The sequence below is a fragment of the Mya arenaria genome, chromosome 15 (assembly GCF_026914265.1).
Source record: "Mya arenaria isolate MELC-2E11 chromosome 15, ASM2691426v1".
Classification (NCBI taxonomy): Eukaryota; Metazoa; Mollusca; class Bivalvia; order Myida; family Myidae; genus Mya; species Mya arenaria.
Genome location: NC_069136.1, coordinates 46,693,611 through 46,719,353, shown reverse-complemented (window position 1 = coordinate 46,719,353; position 25,743 = coordinate 46,693,611). Strand labels below are relative to the sequence as shown.

General features: G+C 36.3%; 2 protein-coding genes across 8 annotated transcripts; both read left to right on the top strand.

The window, feature by feature from the left end:
* The first annotated feature begins 268 nt into the window (after positions 1-268).
* Positions 269-13,900, top strand: LOC128219617 (uncharacterized). 7 transcript variants are annotated; one of them, XM_052927487.1, is made up of 9 exons: positions 269-409; positions 4,267-4,415; positions 9,828-10,086; positions 10,559-10,757; positions 10,909-11,082; positions 11,219-11,491; positions 11,634-11,874; positions 12,615-12,829; positions 13,003-13,900. In XM_052927487.1, exons 6-9 carry the CDS (start codon positions 11,291-11,293, stop codon positions 13,453-13,455), a joined length of 1,110 nt encoding a protein of 369 aa, XP_052783447.1. In that variant the 5' UTR covers positions 269-409; positions 4,267-4,415; positions 9,828-10,086; positions 10,559-10,757; positions 10,909-11,082; positions 11,219-11,290; the 3' UTR covers positions 13,456-13,900. The 7 variants fall into 7 exon arrangements, 3 of the variants coding, with proteins under 3 accessions (XP_052783447.1, XP_052783445.1, XP_052783448.1); XM_052927485.1 differs by having other exon boundaries at positions 9,658-10,086; XM_052927488.1 differs by lacking the exons at positions 269-409; positions 4,267-4,415 and having other exon boundaries at positions 8,280-10,086; positions 12,636-12,829.
* Positions 13,901-23,952: 10,052 nt separating this feature from the next.
* LOC128219423 (uncharacterized) lies at positions 23,953-24,381 on the top strand. The gene has a single exon (XM_052927231.1). It carries the CDS (start codon positions 23,953-23,955, stop codon positions 24,379-24,381), a length of 429 nt encoding a protein of 142 aa, XP_052783191.1.
* The last annotated feature ends 1,362 nt before the right edge of the window (positions 24,382-25,743 follow it).

Below are 25,743 nucleotides of genomic sequence, written 5' to 3'. Positions count from 1 at the left end.
TTGTTCGTAAAATTTGCACAAGTCCTTATTACACTTAAACATTTTGCAAAGTATATGTTTCACTTTAAAAAAATATTGCAATTCAAAACTTAATAAAACAACTATTAAAACGTTTTAATTGGTAGCCTTCTTCAAAGCACGTTGGTCCTTGATAAAACTTGTAATACTAAAAGCTAGGCGATAAATGCATACTTGTGAGTATTCATCCCTTTATAGTCAGTTAAGCGCTTTATCCCTTCATACTTCCGATAATGACTAAACTACTGACAATTTTCAAGGGGAATTACCCAAAGTTATGTTTATATTTATTTTTGTATCATTGTTATTCCTTTGTGGAAGACGCTTTACATTTAATTCAATAAATACACGTCATATCGCACATGTAAAACAAATATCGGACTGTTTAAAGGTAAGTTTTAATTTGAACACTACTATGTTTGTTTTAGTTATAGGATTTATATTTAAGAATCATTTTATTAATATCTTAAATCAAGCATCGATGTGTCTTAAATGTATTTAAAGGTGGAGGTATTGATACAACGGAAAGGTATTGCATTGAGATTTTAAGTTTATTAAAATGTATCCTTCAACTTGTATAAACGTAGGTTTAACATTTAGGATTCTTAAATGTTTTGCTCTAGCCTTTCGTGGCTTTTCTGATAAGTATGATTTGTATTGAAAGACTTAATACGAATACGAGCATTTTGACACCATGTTTTAACATTTAAGCATTTAGGTAGTGACAGTTGTTATTTATATGATATATTTATAACAGCCCGATACTTCGTTTGTACTTCTTTCGTCTTCATCTTCTTCATCAACATTATATTTTTCACTCTCGTTGACACGATGTAAGTGAGAGTGTTGTCTTCCGTTGTGAGAGAAGCCGGATTTCTTGGAGAAAACCCACTTGTCCGGCTTGGTGACCACAAACCAAACTCACATGTACCCAGGCCGGGACTATAAACCCGGGACGCCTTTTTGAAAAGCGAGTACGCATCAATGCGCTAAACGGGCAACCCTGGGCGCCTTTGTGAAAAGCGAATGCGCTTACCACTGCGCTGAACGGGCAACCCGAGACTTCTTTGTGATAAACGAGTGCGCTTACCACTGCACTGAACGGGCAGCCCGAGACGTCTTTGTGAGAAGCGAGTGCGTTTACCACTGCGCTGAACGGGCAACCCGAGACGTCTTTGTGAGAAGCCAGTGCGCTTACCGGACAACGCGAGATGCCTTATTGAGAAGCGAGTGCGCTTACTACTACGCTAACCGGGCAACCCGGGACGCCTTGGTGAGAAGCGAGTGCGCTAACCACTGCGCTAACTGGACAACCCGGGACGCCTTGGTGAGAAGCGAGAGCGCTAACCACCGCGATAACCGGGCAACCCGGGACGCCTTGGTGAGAACTGAGAGCGCTAACCACTGCGATAACCGGGCAACCCGGGACACCTTGGTGAGAAGCGAGTGCGCTAATCACTGCGCTAACCGGACAACCCGGGACGCCTTGGCAAGAAGCGAGTGCGCTAACCACTGCGCTAACCAGACATCTCGGGACGCCTTGGTGAGAAGCGAGTGCGCTAACCACTGCGCTAACCGGACAACCCGGGACACCTTGGTGAGAAGCGAGTGCGCTAACCACTGAGGTAACTGGACAACTCGGGACGCCATGGTGAGAAGCGAGTATGCTAACCACTGCGCTAACCGGACAACCCGGGACGCCTTGGTGGGAAGCGAGTGCGCTAACCACTGCGTTAACCGGACAACCCGGGACGCCTTGGTGGGAAGCGAGTGCGCTAACCACTGCGTTAACCGGACAACCCGGGACGCCTTGGTGGGAAGCGAGTGCGCTAACCACTGCGTTAACCGGACAACCGGGGACGCCTTGGTGGGAAGCGAGTGTGCTTACCACTGCGTTAACCGGACAACCCGGGACACCTTGGTGGGAAGCGAGTGCGCTAACCACTGCGTTAACCGGACAACCCGGGACACCTTGGTGGGAAGCGAGTGCGCTAACCACTGCGTTAACCGGACAACCCGGGACGCCTTGGTGGGAAGCGAGTGCGCTAACCACTATGTTAATCGGTCATTCTAGATATTTAACTTTGTACCTAAGGTTATCATTCAATATTTCTCCTATGTGCTTGACCGTGTAGTTCACACTATATTATTCATTCAACTTCCAAACAAACCGTGGCCGGCCGTCATCCCTTTAAAACTTACTAGAGAAAAGACTGACACTATTATTATATTTTAATAAAACAGCTCAAATAGATAATTAACAAATAAATATTTAAATTAACATTCCTTGTCCGACCGCCATCCCTTCAAAACTTTCTGGGTAAAAGAATGTTAATAATTTGATATTTCAATTACAACTATTTGAATAGATTATTTACAATAACCACTTCCAAAGATCGTCAAATTCGGTTGAATTCACCATTGGTTAAGCTAGGTCTTGAATGCAAACAGCACACGTTCCTTGTATCAATAAGAGCACAAATAAAATCATACGCCATCGGAGCCATATTAAGCTGAAAATAAATAAACAGCAGCAGTCAAATCAAATTATAAACTGACATCAAGCACGAAACGATTCAGTTAAGTCATGAATTTCAATAAATCAAGCCAAACAAATGCCGAGTCTTTTCAAACTACTATGCAATAAATATGATGTAGTATTCTTATTAAGGTCATGCAATATTCACGGATCAGTTAAGTACAACTTACAAATTTTACTTAGTAATTACTAATTACTCAAGTATATTTCTTGCTCTGAAACATTTGTGTTCATTTTTCCAACACTCTATATAAAGATATTCTATTAAATAACATGATTCTTGCAGGGTGATCATTTGTAATATTTTGAATCGTGCTGTATTGAAGAGTGTTTGCGTCATAACATAAGTATTCTAGAGAAACTGGGGTAAAGCTTTTATCCGGCTCATTCTAAAAGCAGAAAATAGACGCATATATATTTTTAAATTATTTTGTCGCATACATTTGGTAAGGACGTTAAATAAATAACCTTATGAATTGCTGTTTTAATCGAAACACTAGTACAAACATCCGTAAACAAATACCTGAATATGGCTATTCATGTTTCTAAAGGTTATTAAGAAGACCTTGGGTCGTTTAGATATAGAAAAGCGAGTTTCATTATTCTATAACCCCCCTCCCCCGAAAAAACACAACAATATTACACATTAACCTTGCAATGTTTATTCAAATTTAGTACATAGTTCTGGGCCAGTATTCAATAAAGTTCTTATCCTTATCCGTAGACATGCCTCAGTGATTCCATTCAGTTGATTGGTCAATTTATTTTACAGTCCAATCAAAATGCTTAGATTTCACTCTTAAATTTAAGATGGATCTAAGTTGTTTATTGAATATGGCCCCTGAATATCTAGCAAAATAATTCGATCGATATATACCTAGCTTGTGCTTTTAGTCAGTCTCCAAACCTTGCTTTTAGGGTGTGGGTTCGAACCCATTCAGGTGTTGTTTTTTTATTCTCTTAACTTGCTTTTTATAAGAGGTACAGGACTAGTTCCCTAAACGTATACATCTATACCTTGGCAATATTGTTAGATACTATATTATCATTTTTCTATTTGCTTCACGTTATGAAATAAAGAAGGCAAAATCTAGCGCCCACACGGAATCAATTATATCACAAAATAACGTAATGGTCAGCGGGAAAAAGTAAAGTCGGTCGTGTTAGTGAGAACAGACCATGTGTTTACCTTCAATAAACATGACCTTTCCCAGATTTTTAAAGCCTTCGTCATAAACTCATTTTATTTAAACCAGGAAGTACATAACGAACTTTTCATTTAAGCTGCATTCATTATATCTATGAATAAAGTATTTTTCCGTTCGGAAAACCTATCCAAGCGAATTTAAAGTAGTTTAATTTCAATGTGTTAATAACATAACAACCCAAAAAGAGTTTGATCAACATCGCACAAAAATAACAGAAATACATGGAGTTACCTTTAGCATATACAAAAATGAACACGATCTTTTATAAAAAAAAATCCTATTATTTCTTTCTATTTAACAATTGATTATTCAAGTTTGAATAATAAATGTCTTTATCTGAATACAAATATACAGATGTTATTACAAATGATTCCACTTAAATCGGAACATCGCAAACCAAACCAACACATGAAGACATGTATACGAAATCTTCCAACACAATTGTTCGGAATGTTGGCAATACTGATCACACGCGTAAATATTATCTCACGTATATTTCAGATGTCTCCTCCGATTACGTTCTGCCTCTTTGTTTCACTCCTACTTCCGGCATCAGCGGTAACGGAAGAGTGTCCAGTACAGCAGGGCAACGACCAAAATACACCACCGCTGTTTGCAAGAGGTGGAAAGCCGCTTGCGATAGATGTCAGGTAATTTGTAAAAAAAAAAAAAAACAATACTGCGTCATTGTAAATACTATTGTAAATAGTCTTGTCTATACTTGCACAGCACAACGAACGCCTAATATTAACGAATTTCCGATTCACACATGTATTCATTCAGAAATGATCTTTGCTGTTTTCTGTAAACATGTATTTAAGTTAACTGTTTAGTTTATACCATTGCGATGGTAAGGTTGGTCTAGTGTTGTAGATGTCTACCTCTAACCAAACGGGTTGTTCGTTCAAGCCCTACCAGAGGGACCTTTTTATAGTGTCTCAAAACATTGGTACTGGTTTCTACATTCAAACCAGAGTCAAGATTGGTGTAACCCGTCAGTATAAAATGATATGACTTCTGAAAACTAATCAATGCATTGCCAAAACCAACCCAATGCAAACGAACGCTTAATGTTTTTACCCAATCGAGAAGGTTCCAAATTGGAACTTTTAACTAAGCCTCTGTGCCAACGTCAAGAAGATATAGATACCTTATATTTCAGACTCATAGTGGTACATAATGATCTCAAGGATCGATGCATCGTCAACACTTCACAAATCTTAACAAATCTTACGAGAGTTAATCAAGCTGAAAATACAGTGATTTATCTGAAGTGTACATTTCCAACACCAATTGTCATCCGACCTGATCTCGATCCGGAACTTATACCAGAAAGAGAAGTTTATATGCTTCAAATAATAGGCTGCTCTTTTGACAAATCCAGCATTTTCACAATAACATCTTTAGCTGAGTTTAAGACTTTTATATTCATAGGTTCGCTTATTAACGGGGGTTTCACCACTTCACGGGATGTTCGAATCGATAGTTTTAGAAGTATTGTTTCGTTTGTGTATGAGGATATTGGATATTCAAATGAAAGTATTTGGACATTATTTGATGAAAGAGAAGCCTTTGAAAAGATGGGGGAAATTTCTATTACAAATTCACACTGGCTTGATTTACCAGAAAATATATCGTCCATTTTTCCAAATCTTCAAACACTAGACCTGCCAACAAATGGACTTCAGGTTCCACATCCAATCTTTCCTTGGACACAGGATTTGCTTTATCTACCAAATAACCTGACGAGAACTGGCTTTATGCACCATCACTATGCCAAATCACAATCACTGAGTATACCAAATGATATATTCCGAAGGTCTATGGACATGAGAGAGAATAATATTACCGATCTGAGTATGTTTGAATTTCATGGATTGATACATATGATCTCATTACGAAACAACAGTCTTCGTTCTCTTGGAGAAAACACCTTTTCAAATATATCAGGGATTCAAACCTTGGATCTCAGTGTTAACAATTTACGCAGTTTACCAAGTGGAGTTTTTCGTGGACTTTCTGAGCTTCGGTTGCTAGACTTGAGCTTTAACGAATTATCGGTTGTTTCAGAGAATGATTTTACAGATTTAACGTCTCTACTTCGCTTGAACTTAGCAAATAACAAGATAAAATGCATTGACAATGGCTCATTTAGCAGTCTCCAGGAACTACTGATTTTGGACTTGACGGCTAACAGTATACAAACATTAAGTGAACAATCTTTCCCATTGAAATCAGTTAGTCTAAAAGAGATTTACGTAGATGAAAATCCGATCAAAGTTTTACCATCTTTTATATTTTATGTGCGTGGTCTCAAAGTTGCCAGTTTTGAACACACTCATATCACATTCGAGAATTTTACGGACTTTTTACTTAACATCGACCTGAATAGAGTTTTGATGAGTGTTGTTAAATCAGCAAGCAGTCCTGACCTTTCAGGTGTTTTTCACCAATCAAAGGTCCCATGCTTGGTCAAACTGGGGCATAGCAATGTCACAACCTTAAGCTTTCAAATTGATCAGAAAAATATGACTTTGAATACATCATTGCTTCTGTTATTGCTTCATTTTAAATGGGAGTTTACAGCTTATCCGATCAGATGCAACTGTCGCATTAACCCACTTGTATCATTCGTGATTGCATTTATCAAGAACAACAGTATTGCAAATGTAAATGAATTATTTGGAAGCTGGAGTTGTCTGTCACCTGAGGAATTGTATCAGAAAAATATTTTGGAAATTAACATGGATCAGACATTTTGCGCTTTAAATAAATCGACGTGTCCATCTCCTTGTAAATGTTATGAAAGAACGTTGACTGGCAATATAATTGTGAACTGCATGAACTATCATTTGAAACATATTCCCGCCAATATGCCACTTGGAAGTCTTGAGCTGAAACTCAGTCATAATAACATAACACATGTTGCAAATATGGCCTACCTTGGAAGGGTGAAGATACTTGACATAAGTCATAATCACTTAAAAAGCATTGATCCTAGTGTATTTCAAACTATGGGTAAGCTAGAAACTCTAAACTTAAGATCCAACCATCTCATACGGCTACCACAAGCGATGGTCAGTCTTGGTGCCAAATCAATTATGCTATCAGGTAACCCTTATGATTGTGATTGCCATGCTGTCTGGATGAAGAATTGGATTGAAACGAACAAGGCTATTGTTACAGATTGGGACTTTGTAACGTGTAATACTTTACAAAAGGACGGGAATATTATAGTAGAAGTCAGTAAAGCCGAGTTTATTTGTAAAGATAGTTCGATAAATGACTTTAATGAAATTAAACACGTTGTGTTCCCTTCAGTTACAACATTTGTAACAGTGTGTGCCGTAATGATAACAATTGCACTGATTTATTCATTTCGCATTAAAATTAAAGTTTTGATGTTTGTACACTGGGGACTACATCCATTTGATTACGAAACTGGAAATAATGCTGAGGAAATAGATTGTTTGGTTGTTCACAATAGTTCTGACAGTGATTGGGTTCTAGAAAAAGTCGTTAAACCATTAGAACATTGCAGAAGCAACTACACTGTCGTCGATTCGGACAGAGACTTCATTGTTGGATATTCTTTCCAGCAAAACGTGAGGAATCTTGTTGTGCGCAGTAAACGAATGATAATAATTGTAACCGGTAATTCGATGCCTGAAAACATTGCCATGTCTTGGTCAATTGCTCAAGAAAAAATAAAAAGCACAAAATCAAGTTACGGAATTATTGTTACACATGATATTCAGAAACATAACATAGAAGACAAAGATATTAAATCGTACTTAAAGCACGGACGTTATGTAGACTCTAAGGAGCGTCTTTTTACAAATAAACTTCTTTATTATATGCCTGGTAAATGTGTGAATCTGGAATGTCACAAGAACACCAATGTCAGTAAAAGTGTATCAGATTCGGGTATATCTTTCGGAGGATCAATACTCGAGTGTACGAATACTGTATCACACGCGACTAGTAATTTATCCTCTTTGACCAATGAGTGTGCTGAAAGCGCTGAATTTTTCATTTCTTGTACAACGGATCTATTCATATCATACCACGACACAGATATGGACTTTGCAAGACACAGACTTTTACCGTTGTTTGAAGCAAAAAACTATGATGTGTGCTTTCCAGACAGAGATTTTCTGCCTGGGCCATCACGAGAGGAAAACATTCTCAATTCCATTTCATCGTCCGAACACACAGTGTTGGTTTTATCGTCTTTGTACGTGTTAGATGAATGGTGTTTGTTCACATTCAGAGCGGCATATGAAAGATCTCTTCGCGAAACATCAAACCATTTAATTGTAGTGATCAGAAATGATGTAGATATAAGCAACGATATTCCGGACAACGAAATCAAACATTATATCAGGAGTTATGTTTGTCTGGGGGAAAATCATAAATGGTTCGAAAAGAAGTTACTGCATTGTGTTGAATATTCTCATTCTTTACAATCATGTGGTATATTGCCTATACAGAGTTTAGTTACAGAACTATAGGTGTAGGATGTATTTATTATTCATGACATAGTGTTATATGAATATGGTATTCTTGCATGGCAAAATTAATGTGATATATCCTGTCTTTTTTCTTATATTTTTGTAATACATGCTTATCGGCCAGGGAAAGTTGCATGTTTGGAGGAAGTGTTTACAAAGGCGATCCGCTAGTTTGGTGATAGTCCAGGTGAATGTACTTCGCAGCAGCTCGGAATATAATCAAACCTCTTAACTAAACTTGTAGTTTGTCAACATTTCACAATATGACATTGCCAAGTCGATGCTTCACCATTTGAAACGTGAGATATAACATAGAATAACAAATTTGATCGATTTACATCATATCTTTATGCTAGTGTGTGATATGCACAATTTTTTGGTCCCTAAATACATATTCATTCCGTCTTTTGTGGCTTGCTTCGCTGTTCGTCCTTTATATACTGTACAAATTATTTCATTGACGGATTATAGTTAACTTATGAATTTAAGAAAAGAAAGCATTTCATTTTGAGCTTTTTAAATGCCGGAAAATGTTCCTACAAGCAAAATCATGGACACTTTCCATGGCGAGGCATCAAATTTGTCTTCTCGATATGAATGCGTTATAAATGATTAATAAAAAGTTTTAATGAAATCAAGCAGTTTTTATTACATGTTTATTCAATATTGATATAAAATTGTATTTCTGTACAACTGAAAACAGAGGCATGCCGATATTTGTCCCAAACCTAAGCAATATTCCTGATTCTAAGGTGGTGGTGGTGGAACCTTTTCGTAGAATATTACAGCGCATTATCTTTTTATTATACTCAGTGTACTTCAGGGAGGAAAATGGTCTTGCTTTTTATATTACCATCATAACCGTCAATTGCAAGTTTGACATTCAACTGTCTCACTGTCACGACTTTAACAGCAAGTAGTGCAGAGATGATAGCCCCCCTCTTGAAGCGTGGAAGACAATATACTGGGCAGTTGCCTAATTCCGGATTTGCCTAAATATTCGGAAATCGTTAAAAAGTGTTTCGGCGACCATGATCAATATAGAATGATCACTGTCTACGCAACTGACCGTCATAGCAACAGAAACAACGCAACAGTGCAGCTATGTGAGCATAACCCCAAAATAAATACCTCTGACTTTCGCTTTCCCAATTGTCAATATTTAGTCACGTGGGGGATGACATCACACAGCGCGAGCTTTTATAATGAGGTTCGACAGGGTTATCTTTAAACACTATACCTTCTATACATATCGTCCATCACGAAATACAATGCCAAAACATATAAAGTAACTAAATTGACAATGCTATTGTTTTTGTGTTGAGTAGCATTTACGTGAAACTTTTTTGATTCGTTGATATGTCTTTTCTATTTTCAGAAATAAAGCGGATTTCTCGCATATTTTTTTGAAGCAAGGGAGTTAACTCAAAAACTCAATGTATAAAAACTACAATGTAGTTGTTTCCCTTGTAAAAATGCACTCTAATTGATGTTTAATTTGCGTTTAATTTTGATCAGTATGTATTACCAATACAAGAGTTCATACAGTAATGATGACATGGACCTGGCGGTGTCTGCAGTTCGCAGAAAGGAGATGAAATTAAAGGACGCATCATTGCAATATGGGGTGCCAAAGTCAACGCTCCACGACCATGTTATGGCAAAGGATGATAGAGTGTTAGGCAGTAGAGGGGCGATTACGACGAAAGGGCTCTTGCCAACTAGCTGACATACATGGCCAACCAGGGTGTGCCGGCCTCTCGTCCGATTGTGAAGGCGAAGGTTATTGAAATCCTTAATGAGTCTGGTATATATACATAAATGATCATATGTACATAATAGCATTGGATATGTCTAATATTGGTCTAAACTGGTGAACTATTTGTTGTATTTGTTTTTCTTTCAAGAATCATTCAAGGTATCATCAGCAATTTTAGAGGTTGCGCTACCACTGTGTATCCTCTGCGACCTCTGTTTGGGTAACGCGTAACAGCCCTTATCAATATTTTATGGGGGTGGGGGTAGGTAGTATCATAAATGTGGACAGGTTTTAAGCCACAACCTACGCTATCTCTATATCACACCATCGTCTTTCACAGGTCGTGAATTAAGAATGATGCATTTATCGCATCAAGCTGTACTGATTATAATGAGTATCACCGTATTGTTTTGTTGCTGCTGGGGCTTTTAACGATGGTGATGATTATATAAATATCAAATATCAAAGGTTGCCGCTTTGAAAGTAAAAAACAACATAATACAATGACAAACATTTATAGGTTCAGCAAAAAGAGTGAACATGAACACCGGGCCTACAAGCAAATGGTTTAAAAGTTTCTTGAACCGCTACGGGCTCAGCAACAGAACTGCAGAAAGCATGAACGCCGCCCGAGCGTCAATGTCCACCGAGGCAATGAGTTCTTTGATTTTTATGAGGCAGTGGTGGACAAGTATGACATAAGAAACAAGTCCGAGCAGGTACCGTCGTAAAGACATTCAAGACAGTAACTGATGTATATATTTATAGCTTGTATTTGTGTATTATAAGGTATTATCAAATATTGCATATCGGCATGTTTAATTTATATAATATATCAATTTAAAACATGCGAGGTTTTTTTTCCAACAGATCTTTAACTGCGATGAAACGGGTTGGACGGGGAAAGAAAAATCTACATCAAAGGTTATTGCGCCCAAGAACGGACATGTATTCAAAACGAAAATAGTACCAAGTGGACACATAACCGCACACGTTTGTGTCAGTGGCAATGGCCGTTTTCTGCCGTCGCTGGTGATATTTCAAGTATGTACAGTAGCATGTATAATCTTGCATAATTCATATAACATTCGCTCTTAGCTAAAATAATGACAGACATAATAACCATACATATAATTCATTTTAATACCCGCATGAAGAATACGTTAATATAATTTCACAGGATTGCGTTCCACATCGTAAAATCGAGGATGTTCCTGAGTCATGGTGGTTTGCGGCTTGTGACTCCGGCTTCATGGACACAGATATTTTCCATCAGTGGTTCGTGAAGTGCTTCATTCCCCACTGTGGGAAAGCGAGACCCGTGCTGCTAACCATGGATAATCATGGCAGTCATGTTTCCATCAACACTGTCAAGGCTGCAATTGAAAACGACGTAGTGTTGATGGGATTCCCTGGACAGACAACACACATCCTTCAGCCTTTAGATGTTAAGGTAACATTACATTAGTATTTGTGGTGCTATTTTATTGTTGTCATGGCGTTTTGGTTTCAACTTGTGTACTACACAAGTTTCCACGAGCTATGTATAGTAATTTCTATGTTTTACATAAACCTATTTACTGATATGCTTTCAGGTATTTGGGCCACTCAAGTCGCGATTTGCTACCGTGTGTAGCCATATTGGGTACTCTTGCTCAGGTGTAACCTTCGGGAAATCAAAGTTTCCTGCAGTATTACGAGATGCCATAGACCAGGCGATACCAGCTTCTGTTCAGCGAGCTTTTGAAGTAACTGGTCTGTGCCCTGTTAACCGTGAGGCGATAGACAAATCCCAGCTGATTGAACCAATGTTCGCAACCACATGCGAAACCAGTGGTTAGTTGACCAATCCAGTTTTCTTCTATAATTAAAATATTGATTTCATTTCTTTTTAATAGATAATTATATATCGGTCCATCCAATGGAGTGTATTTGCATTTGTTCTGCACTAGCGCAGACAGCGAACCAAGTAAACAACAATTTCCAAGTTTAGCTTTATTGGTGTTGAGTATCTTGTGGTGAGAACTGAAAATACACAAATACAGAAATATACCACGTGGGTTACATTTTGAGCAAAATATCAAAAACATTATACTTTTATAATATGCAGTTCAAAAACAAAATTACCAATAAGATAAAACATTGAATAATTCTAGTTAATATCAACTTAGTTCGGTCCGCATGATATATGACACTAAAATACATGAAATCTTGGTGTGAACAATTTGGGTACAAAATCAGAAATCAGTCTTATCAGATTTTACTTAAAATACAGAGGAATTCTTAATAAAACACATATTGTTATGATTGCTGGATAGTGAAGAAATAAGAATACATACACCGATGTGCTCGCCAGGCTTTAAATACTGTCTAAACTTTAAAAAAATCAGCAAAGAAACGGCATGATCGCCGCCCCCAAAGATCGTAATCATCAAGGTTACATTCCACTAGTTTTCGTTAGCGGAGACGGGGGGGGGGGGGCAACACAGCATTAAATTACCTGCAGGTTTTAACAATTTCATGAAGCCGAAGGAAACTGTATACGATAAGTGCATGATAAAACATGTCATTTCCAGAAACACAAACTATCGTGGCAGGGGAAACATGCCCGACATGTGGAAACTACACCACTAATCCTTTGGTGACAAAAGGCCTGATACCGGAAAGGTTAGCGAAGATCCTTGTTCCGCCACCTGTCAAGCCACTAGGGGATATGCAAATAAAACGTTCGAAAAACAAGGTGGAATGCGGTCGCGTTATCAGTACAGAAGAGCTGTTGGATAAGCTTGTGGTAATACATTGTCTTTTTTTTTTTTGATTGGTTTAAAACAGTCCCAACGCATTTTCAAAAATATTAAAACGATGAGCCAGGCAGTATCAGTAGATCAATATTTATTATCATGGTATGCGTGATAATCCATTGAGTACATGTACAAAAACAAATTGTATTTACTATTTGATAAGGAGCGAGAAAAACAAGAGGAAGACATGAAGGCTGCGGTCGCACCCAGGAAGAAGGAAGCCGATGAAAAGGGGGAAGCAAAGTTGAAAGATGCAGAGTTGAAGAAAGTCCAGCGGGAAGTTAAAAAGGTGGCTCGGGATGATAAAATAAAACGTGCAGATGAGGAGAAGGCCACGAGGAAACGTCAACGTGAGGAGAAAATGGTGTCGGGAAACCGGAACATTAACCTAGCAGCAGTGCGTGCTGCTTCGTATGTTTGCTGTGTATGTGGAGAGTGTGGGCGTGCAAGTGACGAACAGAATGGGATTGAATGGTTTGGGTGTAATGGATGCGAGAGATGGTACCATGACCACTGCTTGAGTAAGAGTGAGTTGTTGTATGTAATAAATAGTTTGCGTGTGGAGCAGGGTGACTGGTATTGTAAACAATGTAGGCCATGGGTGTATGAGGAATGATTTGCATGCTGTTTAACTGTGTAGCGTGTTGTGATTGGTGTGTGGTAATGTTATTAAAAGAAATGGTCATTTTTATGATGAAATGAATCATTCAACGTTTCTACTTTCATAGCATCAATAATGCATTAATTATCGCATTTAAATGTGTTTCACAACAAAATACTCGAGTTGGACTACTTTTGAAAAGTAGCAGATTTGTACATTTGAAATTTAACAAGTTCGGAAAAATGCATGGTTCGGATAGGTAGAAAATACGCATACAAATACTTCGGACAAGAATAAATTAAATACACAGGTAAAACATATACTCCATGATTTTCATTTAACTAGCATTTAAATAGTTGTATAATGACATAATGATGTTTAGTTTGTTCTTTAAAAAAATCCGAATATTTAGGCACTGAATGCATGTTTTCGGACGTCGTATATGTCCACATTTCGTGCAAAAAAATAAATAAATAGTAAACAAATGGAATTTCTTTTATTCTTTTTCAACATCGGTTAATAATGGACCCAACATTGTTCAGTCTAAATTTTATGTATTTATGTTCATAAATTCCGACATTATCTTAAGAATACCTCAAAATTGATCCGGAATTAGGCAACTGCCCAGTATAGGGTGTATCACAATAACTTTTCCGTTTTATGATGTTTGCGTTCCATTACAGTCTAAGTTTAATGAAAAAACAACACACATTCAAATCAAAGCAAAATAATTAAAGGTTATATTGTGTGTTATATGTTTGATGTTATGCCCATAAACTAGTTCCGGCAAATTATCGGCGAGTGCCTTCATCAATTGACTTGTTTCAAACTACGCGTTCCACAGACGTAGTATGCAATTATCGCAAAAGTTGTATGCCTTATCGCTTTACTGATGTGCATATAGTCGCCGCCTAATGCCGTATGTTCCCGCCGGTATTTACAATCAAAATTTAACTGGCTTGTTGATGCGAAAAGAACGACATACGGCAGGAAGCTTCTGCTTGTTACTTGTCACAGTGATGGCTGGTCATATTCGACATTTGTAAAAGTGTTTTCGACAGACCTCACGGCATATCGTGTTCATACCGTACTCATGTTCCAATAATGAGACTTGTACCTAACTTTTCCCGGATCAATGTCGAATAAGTGTAAAAGGAGCTCATGAACTATCTTGAAGGACTTTTATCTATTGCCAAAAAGTATCGCAGATTTATACAAGCAGTTGGCCCATACCACTCGCGCTCATCCACTTATGACGTTCTGGATCTCGTCGTTTATCAATGCATGTCGGGAGAATTGTCCTGCCAATGTGAACTATTCGTACTCTGTTTATTTTGTTATCGTCAGAAAGCGTTTGTCGATAGTGTTCGACAATAATCCGACAGGGCGCGTGTTTTCTTCACGTGATAAGAAGTTCGGACGGGATGATCGCATACTGATATTGAAGAGGGCTGGTTGTTGTCCAGCATTCATCATAAACAAAAATTGAACAGGGTTCATTTATATAAACGCAACATATATTATAGTTTTAATTAAATTTGGATAAAGTAGTAAAAAACCCTCAATAAATATTTCGAGCTGTTTTAACAAACAAATTCACTGTTGTTATGTCAGATCATCCTGAATAACACTCTTACTTGTCCCTTTAATTTGAAAAGCAACATTAACTTTAACAAGCCGTAGCAACTCGAGCCATACCGTACAAATCCCTTTTGTCGTGCATTGCCGTAGTATGTAAAAGTAGCTTCGAAAATATTATATACTAGTGTTTATACAACGCATGCAAAGTAGGAACAGGCTCGTGTCTACGGTAAAAACCCATTGACTTGTCGTGTCGAAATACTCCTTCAATTTAACTTAGTGGTAATTTCTAGCGAGTTAAAGTTCTCGACAAATGTCGTAGCCATGTGGCAGCGATTTCAATTACAAAGATAATTATCGTATATTACTCTTGCTCGTGGAAATTTAAGTTTAACCACAATTGTATCACATAGTTCATTAATCTTTATTTACTTCGACATTTGAAGAAATATACTTTTATTGCTTTTCTCATAATAGTTTTATTTGCATTCTATTGTGTCTTCGCTTGACTTATTTTGCGAAATCGTTAAAAGATAGTAGTCATCTTTTAGACGTGTAGCCTTTGTCACGGCCTCAACGCGTATAATTGTTCTTGTTATCGCAAAACGCCTGGCAACTGGCGTTGATACCGTCATTATTGCTGGACTTGCATCAAATTATGTCATAGAGAAAGCGATTGCCTCATAAAAAGTAATGCAATAACTAACTTATTTTTACTGGGGGGGGGGGGGAATTGACCTTGGAGAAAACAATTTAAAATGTATATGAAAATATACAAAGCAATACATAGATGGAGTAAATGTTGTTGCCAACAATGCAAGAAAAATAACTATTAAAAACGAAACTCGCTATTAAATGTATGTATTGTCAAAATGGTATCAACAGTAGTAGCAGCAACACATAAAAGGCAAACACAAACAATCATCTAGATTGGAAATTTATTTAGAATTGGCAATTAATGATAACAATAATAGTTTATTGATACTTGATAAACATCAAAGTACTCCTAAAACATAAGAACAGTCGAACTCCGTTGACTCGAGTTCGATTGGCTCGAGTTGACTCTAACTAGATGTAAAGGACAGCTTTCTTTAAACTGAAAGTTAACAATCCCGCCTGGCTCTGATTTTCAGAGACTCGAGGTATTTTTGCTAGTTCCTAGGAGTTCGAGCCAACGGAGTTTGTCTGTACTTAATATATGCATACCCATCATAGTTAACACTGACCTAAACATGTTTTTATTTTGTTGATATTCTCTCTTCGCACAGTTTCCATACAAGTTAGTCTCATATACATTTGGCTGCAATTTAAACCCCTAAAGGTATTTGCTTTACAAGATTTTGGTAAGTGCCTACGATGTGCTTTTTGAGCTCGACGCATTCACCAAAACGACGCCTGTTCATTTCAAAATCCACTTTTTACCTCGTCTAGAATTATATTCCCAATAAATGGAACAATTCCTTTGATATGTGCCACACTGTGCATGTTTTTCCCACCGTCTTACAGTCTATCAATACGTGGTGCCGATGTAAGAGTTACCAGTTAAGCCTATTTCAAACTTCAAAAATAAGTAGTCAAGCAGACTAAGCTGTAACCAATATCCTGTTTAAATGATACAATGAAAAAATACAGGGGCCAGTCCCGTAGGAGAAAATTCAAAACTTTTCTCTGTTAAGTTGCTCAAGGCAAAGGCTCAAACGACAATGAACTATAGACACAAACATATTAACCACACACACACACAAGTAAAAACACCAAAAAAAAACTTACGCCACATAAACAAATACAAACACCACTAACAAACCATACCCTTATCAAAATTGCGCTACCTCATCAGAGCATGCATCAACTTGATTACAACGAAAAATAACGCCAAAAAACATATAAACTGATAAATTCATTTCAAGTACTCAACGATCGCATACTACCGTCATCTGTAAACGAAGGAATCAAGCCGGAGCAACAGTGCTAGCACTTAAGAGTTACGATAAAATCATTCAAAACAACTATCAGACATAGCTCGCCTTAACAAGGTTTAAAGTTATGCGTTCATTTAGTCTTATAATGAAATTATCATTGAACAAACTAGGATTAAAAACACAGACAATATAAATAAATATAATAAAACAATAAAAGTGTATAAATATTAATATTCTTCGAGACGGAAAAACGAAATTAATTAAAAAAAACAACGAACAGTACCTTGTAAATGAGGCAGAGGCGTCAGCCCAAATAAAAGCTGAAATTGGTCTTAAAGATAATTTTCGATCTTCAAGATAACCATTCACAGACACCAACGCTGAATTCGATCGTAAGCGTAATTGAGAAATTTCATACCGGAAAAAGGTAAATGAAGTTAAGGTTAATTAAAGCTAAAGATAAAGATAATAAGAGCAGTGCTTGTGGATACTTTAAGCAAAAATGACATTAAGTGTTATAAATGTTTGTCAATTAATGTCGTCGCAAGGAGTTGAGATCAACATGAATTATATCTGCTAGAAAATCTATTTTAAATACTAAAGGCCATGAATGACGTAAATTAGTACCAATATGCACTCTTCTTATTGGAGGAAGCCTGTAAATAAAAACGTTTAATTGTATTTGAAGTGTTTGTCGTAATAGTTTAAGGAATGAATTGCGGGATTGATGTCATTATCGGGGTATGAACGCAATTGGGCTGGTCAAATTGTGTGGAGTCCGGAGGACTCAACGTGTACTTTGACTAGCCAAATTGTGTTCATATCCCCGATAATGGCATCAATCCCGCAATTCATTACTTATATTTACACCAATAGTGCATTATTTCATTGAAGAATTGTTAAAAAATACTTTATTTCATTTAAGAAAACCTTTCAGTAATCCTTTCTTACCCATTCTGTAAATAGAACGACCCAACTGTTACCAGAAACGTTTTATCAAATGACGTCACGTTAACGCGGGAAAAAATCAACCGTTTAAAATCACTTTCAAACGTAAAATTGAAACACCTATGGCAATGATACATTTAACATATCATAATTTAACACTTTCTAAAATGTTTACTTATATTTAACGGCACCTGCTGACACAATACAAACATTAACAGTTACAAAAAAATGCATGTATATTGTTATGCGATGAATTGCGATCCGAACATATCCGAAGATACTGCGTTCATCGATTGATGAACGCAATTGCCGAAAGGCAGTTCATTCAAGGAATGGAAGTTCAGGTGTGAATATTAATAAAGAATTTATGTAAAAAGGTTTTCCTCAATTTCTGATATCTAAAGCTTTGCTTTAACAATTAAGCAGTGATTAATTTACTACATGAACAGACTACATCCACGTCCGAACATACAAGCGAATCAAACTAATTACGACAGTGGATACACAATGAGACGGAAGCATTGGAACTTCGCCATCTGAAGACGAATAACTACAGTTTTTTACAGTTAAAATGATCTCGCTTGTTATTAAGTTTGATTGTCAATTTGTCATCTGTTACTTCTAGTTGAGGATCTAAAAAGTAAGTAATTTGCTCGGACGTGTTCGATTTATTAAGTTTTAATTCTAAAGGATAAATTAATTTGATAGTTACCGTAGATAGGAATTATCCATACTTTAAAGATGCACTATTACTCCCAAATAAGATTAACCATAATTGATAATATTGTTTAAATATTCCACAAACGATGAAGAAATGTCGAAAACAATGGTTCTTATGAAGGATATCGAGTTTAATTTGAAAGAAATTAGCATAAAACACGGTATTTCTACCTTATGAGACTATGAAACACCACAGTAAATCTTAAAGCTTTCACCAAATGAATCATTTAATATTTTTGCGCTTTCTGATATTACAAACGCTGTTACAATCTTGTTATTAGTAATTAAAATTGTCCATATTAAATACATTTTTGAGTAAGTAGTTAAAGGTTTTATAGTTAATATTGATATTGGTTATACATTTGTATGTAATGATTTTTAATAAGAGTGTCACTACAAATGTCACCAATGTACCAAGAAGTGTTCTCAGAAAGCGCAGACTTAAGATGTTGAGCATGTATTAACTCTCATAACAATATAAAAACAAGTCTGCAAGTAAAGGTGCATAATTAGCAGCAATAGGAATACAAATTGTTTGCCGATACAACTTATTTCCGAATTTAAAGATTAAATCATCAAGTACAAATCAAAGCACTTCACGAACTATTGGAGCATGTGCAAATAATATACTAATATGAATCAAATTGAGCATTATTAAAATATGCTTTCTTTCCATTAACAGCTAGTAAATGTAGTATATTTCGCACACATGCTTTTTTCAATTAGATGGGTTTAATTCTGAATACGTAGATGTTAAGGAATGGAGGTTTAAAGTGTTGAAAAGGGAAACATTTTTTTATCGTGGTTGCAACAAACCGTTTAGTTTCAATACTACTAACACCATGTGAAGAGTTATTGATAGACCAGAACAGGTGTATTTCAGAGTACTCATATACATCGTTTCAATATTAAACATGCGTTTTAATTGCAGTCAAACAAGATGTAAAACCACACAGAACAATGTTAAACAGACACGTAAATTGAAACGTAAAACATCAAAATAAAATAAACACATTACACAAATATCAAACTATCGCTTTTAATAAATGTTTGGTGTGAAGTCACAGTCACAGCTCAACAGTAAGTTAGTATGTAAACGAATTGAACAATATATGATCATAACGCAACATAGCTTAGTTTGCAGAAACATTTTGTCCAGTTATAAAAACAAACAGTGGTTTAAATAACCATACCAAAATATAAAAACCGTGCATTGTTGATTTAATGAAAATCATACAGGCTACGAATTTAATAAGACTCGCCACAATAAAACGTTAACTCGGTTTACGTAAAAATACTTAGAATTATAACAAAAGTATTTCCTTTCATAATTGCTGTTGTATTCCCTTACATAATTGCTGTTGCTGTTTCTTATTTGTTTGCTTGCATTAGCCATTACGCCATTATCATAATTTGGATGTGTCAACAGGTAGCTTGAAAATGGCTTGGCGTTGATGGATATCAATATATTCTTATACAGACAAACTTATTTGGAACAGCAATAGGGTCATTCATAGTCATAATAGGAGGTTTGGAAGAGAAATATAGATGTTATTTGATGCATTGTTTTTCGACACAAGTAAATTACAAGTTGAATCAAGATACTGAAACATTCGATATTTATTTTACCTTTTCCAGTTGTTATGGTTGTATTTTACATGCTATGAAAGAACAGCGCTTTTTATCAATTGTTTATCACGAGTGCCTCGACGTGAACGCCAACGCTTGTCTATTGGTGTTGGTTTTTCAATCGAACATGGGACATAACTCAATAATTGTTAAGTCAAAGTTACTGACACGTGATGTAAATTAGCGTAGCGTGAAGGCATTATATGTTCCATGTGCACTACGACGACGAAGACGACGGCGAAAAACACGACACAATGGCTATCATGTGCAATGTCTTGACTTCTTTTCGTTTAAAAAGGACGAGTTTTAAATGAAAACTACTATGTATTAGAATATCCAATCCCGTTTGACTTGTTAAGTAAGCTAAGAAGTAAGAAAGATCATAACTGTATGTTCAGTACAAAGCGTAAGAAAGGGAAATAATTAATGTATATATGAACATGCTTATAATAACTTGTCAATGTGACAAATAAACGTCAATTGCATAAACTAGCATTGTATGTTATTAAAACTTCTAAACAAAGATAAATTATTATCAGTTAGTCAAAGCAAATCAAAACATGTAATGCTTAATTCAGTATTTAATACCATTTTAACATCAAGTGGAAGGGAATATCAAACAATTTTTGGAATAAATTCCCCTTGAATAAAATTTGCCATTTTGAATTGCAGACAAGTTTAACAACAAACTATTCCTCCAGCAGAATTATTATATTTACGACTACTTTCTTGATAAGAATATTTTGTAAGTAAGTGTCCCATTCTTTTCACAAATATTTTTACTAGAATAATGAAATTGTTATCATTTTTCACAATTAAATTAGAACATAATTTTCTGAGATATAAGTCCATGATAACCATTCCACAATAAATTGATTGGAAAGAACTCCTGCTTTGATGTCATTTGATCCGTACAAATTTAGTGACATTTGACCTAGAATATTTATTTTTTTCTTCAGATTTATTAAAGGGGTCACTCCTACCTTCCATCAAATCACTGTGAACCATTCTACCCATGTAAACTTTTAGAGTTGAAGTTTTATTTATTATCTTACATAAAGTTGACAGTAAATGTTTAGTACAGTGTGTACCGCATATTGTTTAGAAATGGTTTTGATGAATCTGTACAATTAATACTATTAATCATTTGAAAAAGATGTCAGCTCCAACACCACCCACTATGAAACTGAAGAATAATTCTTAAGTCATCTTTTCGTTTTACATCATCCAGTTTTTATTCAAAAACGCTTCGTAAAAAGTAAGCCATTTTAAAAGCAAAAAATCAAATCAAATGTATAAATTAAACAAGTTAATGTTAAAAGGGTTACATCCATACAGAACTGTATTTATTTATTAGTAATGATTGTTGTTACTTTTTGTATCAAATGATAGGCTTAAATTTAAAACATAGATCGTATCAACTTTAGTTAACAAACACACATACAAGTAACACCAGTTGTTATTATCATGTTTTCTAGGAAAATATATAAGTTAGCAATGTTACATTTAAAGATTTAGTTAAATGACACACAGCCACAGAATGTTTATGACATGTTTTCAGGTTAGTGGTAAATGCTGCATTTTGAGGACCTATAACTTACTGATTGGCTTTGCGAATTCTGAACCACCAATGATGAAAAGTCTGAGAATAAGATTTGGACGTCCACAATGTGCTTTCTGCAGTGAATCGGAATAAATATTAAACGAGGTAGAGAAGCTTGAACTTGATGCACAAGTTAGAATGATTGCAACAGCATTGCTGGATAGTATTACAATAAGAAAACTCGCAGAAGTTGACATGGCAGTAAGAGTATGTATCACAGTACATGCCTCTGGCCATTTTATAATCGATATTAAAGGCAAAAGATTGATCAAGAAGAAGACAATGCATTTGAATCAGTAAGTGCAACTGTATTTGCCGAATTGATTGGATATATAGAACATTTCCAAAATATGTCAATTGGAGATTTTCGCGTATTCAAAATAAATCACCTACGCAAACTTTATACAAATCGACTAAAAGAATTGGGCCTCAATATTGACTTCAGAAAACAGTCAACACACTTGATGGAACAAGAAATGGCTAACATTTTATCTTTAAGGGAGTATAGAAATAGCAGAGAGGTTATTTTGACGTTTGAACATGAAGCAGTTAAAACACTTCTTAAAGCATCACAGTAATCAGTTAGTAGTGATATGATTACACTGATGAGAGCTGTTACCAACGTGAGAAAAGAGATTTTTCATCATCTTACAAATTCCAAGGATCGCTGAAAGATATTGAATATAAAACGTTGCCTTCAGCAGCCGAATTGAGTGTACACAATATTGCCAGGCAGAGATATTTCGCATGAACCTGAAGCTGATTCAGCTGTTACCTCTGCTGCATCATTAATTATTCATCTCCTGATGTTCAATAGTGTAAAGCGTCACAGCATAGACTGGTCTAGAAGACCTATCATACCTATCAAACAAAACATTGATCGTGGAACAATGCTGCCACTGTACCTTGTCCTCTTTACACATGTAAAGACAAAAAACAAGATATTTTGTTTAAGTCCTGAAAAAGAGTGTAAATAAAAGAAAACATGACCTTTTTAAACATTTTAATTGTTTGCCTTTTCAACCAACGTTTGCAATGTGGTAGGTCCTTAAGTAATATATATACTATCAGTTGAACGGATAAACAAATTGCTTTCGTCAAAATAGTTTAGAAATCCCAATTTAATTTAAATGTTTCGTGGAACAATTTGCTGTGTTGTTTGTATTATGATGGCTCCATGGCATAGCGTTGTTTCCATCCTACTTTTCGAATATACATGTAAATGAACCTAATTAAATAACTGTAATGTGAATATTCGGGTGTCCAGTTAAAACGCTTCCATGGAAGAATAAATATGAAATAAGCGCATGAACTATCACCACAACGGCTAAACCTCGACTAAACATAGAACATTTACTCATAACATAGTTTTATTAAATTGAAATAAACATCTTTTTTTCCAAGATATCGATAATACAGCCCAAAGTGTATATACACCTCTTAAAATAATTTAAGGACCACTATTTTATACCATTATTTTGAAACAGTACACGTATTGATCATTTATCCATTGAAGTACAAGTATACATGGGTGTATAGGGTACATGTAGAACACGGTTAATCGTGCGTAACTGCACGAGTAAATTGAGGATATTGATTTTGTTTGTGTCACCCTGCGATATTGAGTGTTTCTAACCATTCTTTAAAACAGTCGGTTTTGTAGTGATACTGATTAAACACAATTTGGTGTTAAGTTTGGATAGTTTTAGACTTGAACAGTAATTATACGGCAAATATGCCTCTAAGGAGACATTTACCGCTTGGTGATATGGAACGAATGGTTGGAATGCTATTGGCCGTCCAGACTCAACGTCACGTTGGACGTCAGTTTAACGTTAGCCATACTGTGGTCGGTCGTGTGTGGCAGAGGTACCTGGATACTGGCTCTGTTGATGAACGAGCAGGAAAAGGTCGTACCAGGAACACAACGGACCGTGATGACCGTTATATTGTTAATATGGCTAAACGTGGGAGGTTCGAATCCGCTAAAACGTTGAATGCAAACTTCCGTGTGGCATCTGGGATTCGAATAAGTAAACAAACTGTAAGAAACAGACTTCACGCTGTCAATATTTGTGCTCGGAAGTCAGCTGTCCGCCCTCCATTTAAACCATGCCACAGGAGGTTAAGGTTGGCTTTTCTCAAGACCACCATAACATCCCACTAGCTAGACTCCGGTCAGTCCTGTTTACTGATGAGTCGAAGTTTTGTGTTGCCTTCAATGACGGCAGGAGACGTGTGTGGCGGCAGAAAAATGAGCGATTCAAGGACTGTTGCATCCAAGAACACGATAGGTTTGGTGGTCCGTCAGTACTTGTTTGGGCTGGGTTCTCCTATGTTGGTTCTACTGACTTGTACGTTATCCAAAACGGTTCTTTGACCGGTGTTCGCTATCGAGATGAGATCCTTGATGCATTTGTGCGACCTTATGCTGGTGCTGTGGGCCAGGCCTTTGTGCTTATGGGCGATAACGCCCGTCCGCACCGGGCTCGTGTTGTCAATGCCTACATTGAACGCGAAGAAATAGAGCGTATCGACTGATCTTAATCCAATAGAGCATGTATTGGACATACTCCAAAGGCAGATCAGTGCGCGGCCAGCTCAACCACAGACCCGGGAGGACCTAGCTCAAGCGCTCATTGAGGAGTGGGCAAGAATTCCTCGTCCTGCAATCAGGAAACTGATTGGCAGCTTCCATTCCAGGTGTAGGGCTGTAATTGACGCTAGAGGTGGTCACACGCGATATTAACTTTACTTGGTGTGTGACTCTCAACATGTAACATTGCTGTTTGTAAAAGTTCATGCCCCACCCACCAATATGCAAACATTCGAATTTCAGTGGAGACCACACCTTTTGATCTGACATGTGTTTACCATTGTTATTCGCTATTACGTACTTTTACAATTGTCAACTACAGATATCATGTAATTCATATAATATATTGTTTTGTTTGTAATAATTAAATTGATGAAATTATAGCCCTTTAATTTTGTGGTCCTTAAATTATTTTGAGGAGTATAGATTGAAAGTGTGGTTAATTTACCTATATTAAAGTAACAGCCGCCCTCTAAAGGTCTTTAGAAACATTAAAAACAATTGCCATGAGTAATAGAAACTGAATACATTGGTAGTCCAAAAATGTCTTAGATATTGTAACCCCCTTAATGATGATAATGAAGGAAAATTTTAATGTTTATGCGATGTAAAAAAGGGTCTCAAATCGAGAGTCTCTTTCTACTTTGAATTTAAATCCTTTGTTGACAAAAGCATGTCAAAATATGTCTGTCGTTATACAGATACCATGTTCAGTATATCCACAGCTTGTTGATTTAATGGGTGGAAGATAATGTACACACCAGCTGAACTTCATCTAGATTAGAAACATTAGTTCAGTAACATAATAGCGTTACGTTCAGTAAAAAGCCACACAGTTGTTCAGTATGAATTTTAAAGTTATTTACTAAGTGGACTGGTGCAATGTTTTTTAATAAAATATATGCCTTTGAAAGAACATAGAGCGAATCTGTGTGCCATCATAATCCAAAATTATGTCTTTTAGAACAATACCTTTTTGAAAACAAAATAGCAGACAATGATACGATCATGTGATGTAAATGTTAATATTAGTTACAACGAAGTTAGTGATTGGTTCATACTCGATTTAAGCTTCGCTGAGAGTGTTTGATTCATGATTATACTTGGAAATGTGGCGGAATCGTGATCAAGTGATAACTCAATTGACTATAAATCAAAGGGTAACAAGTTTGATCACCAGCCTCAACATTAAAATACTAATCGTCTTCCGTGAAGGGACGTTAAACGGTGGTCCCATGTGGCTTTAGCGCCCACACATATCAACCACATATGTATTTTTACCCGCACGAAACACTTTAAGTATACCA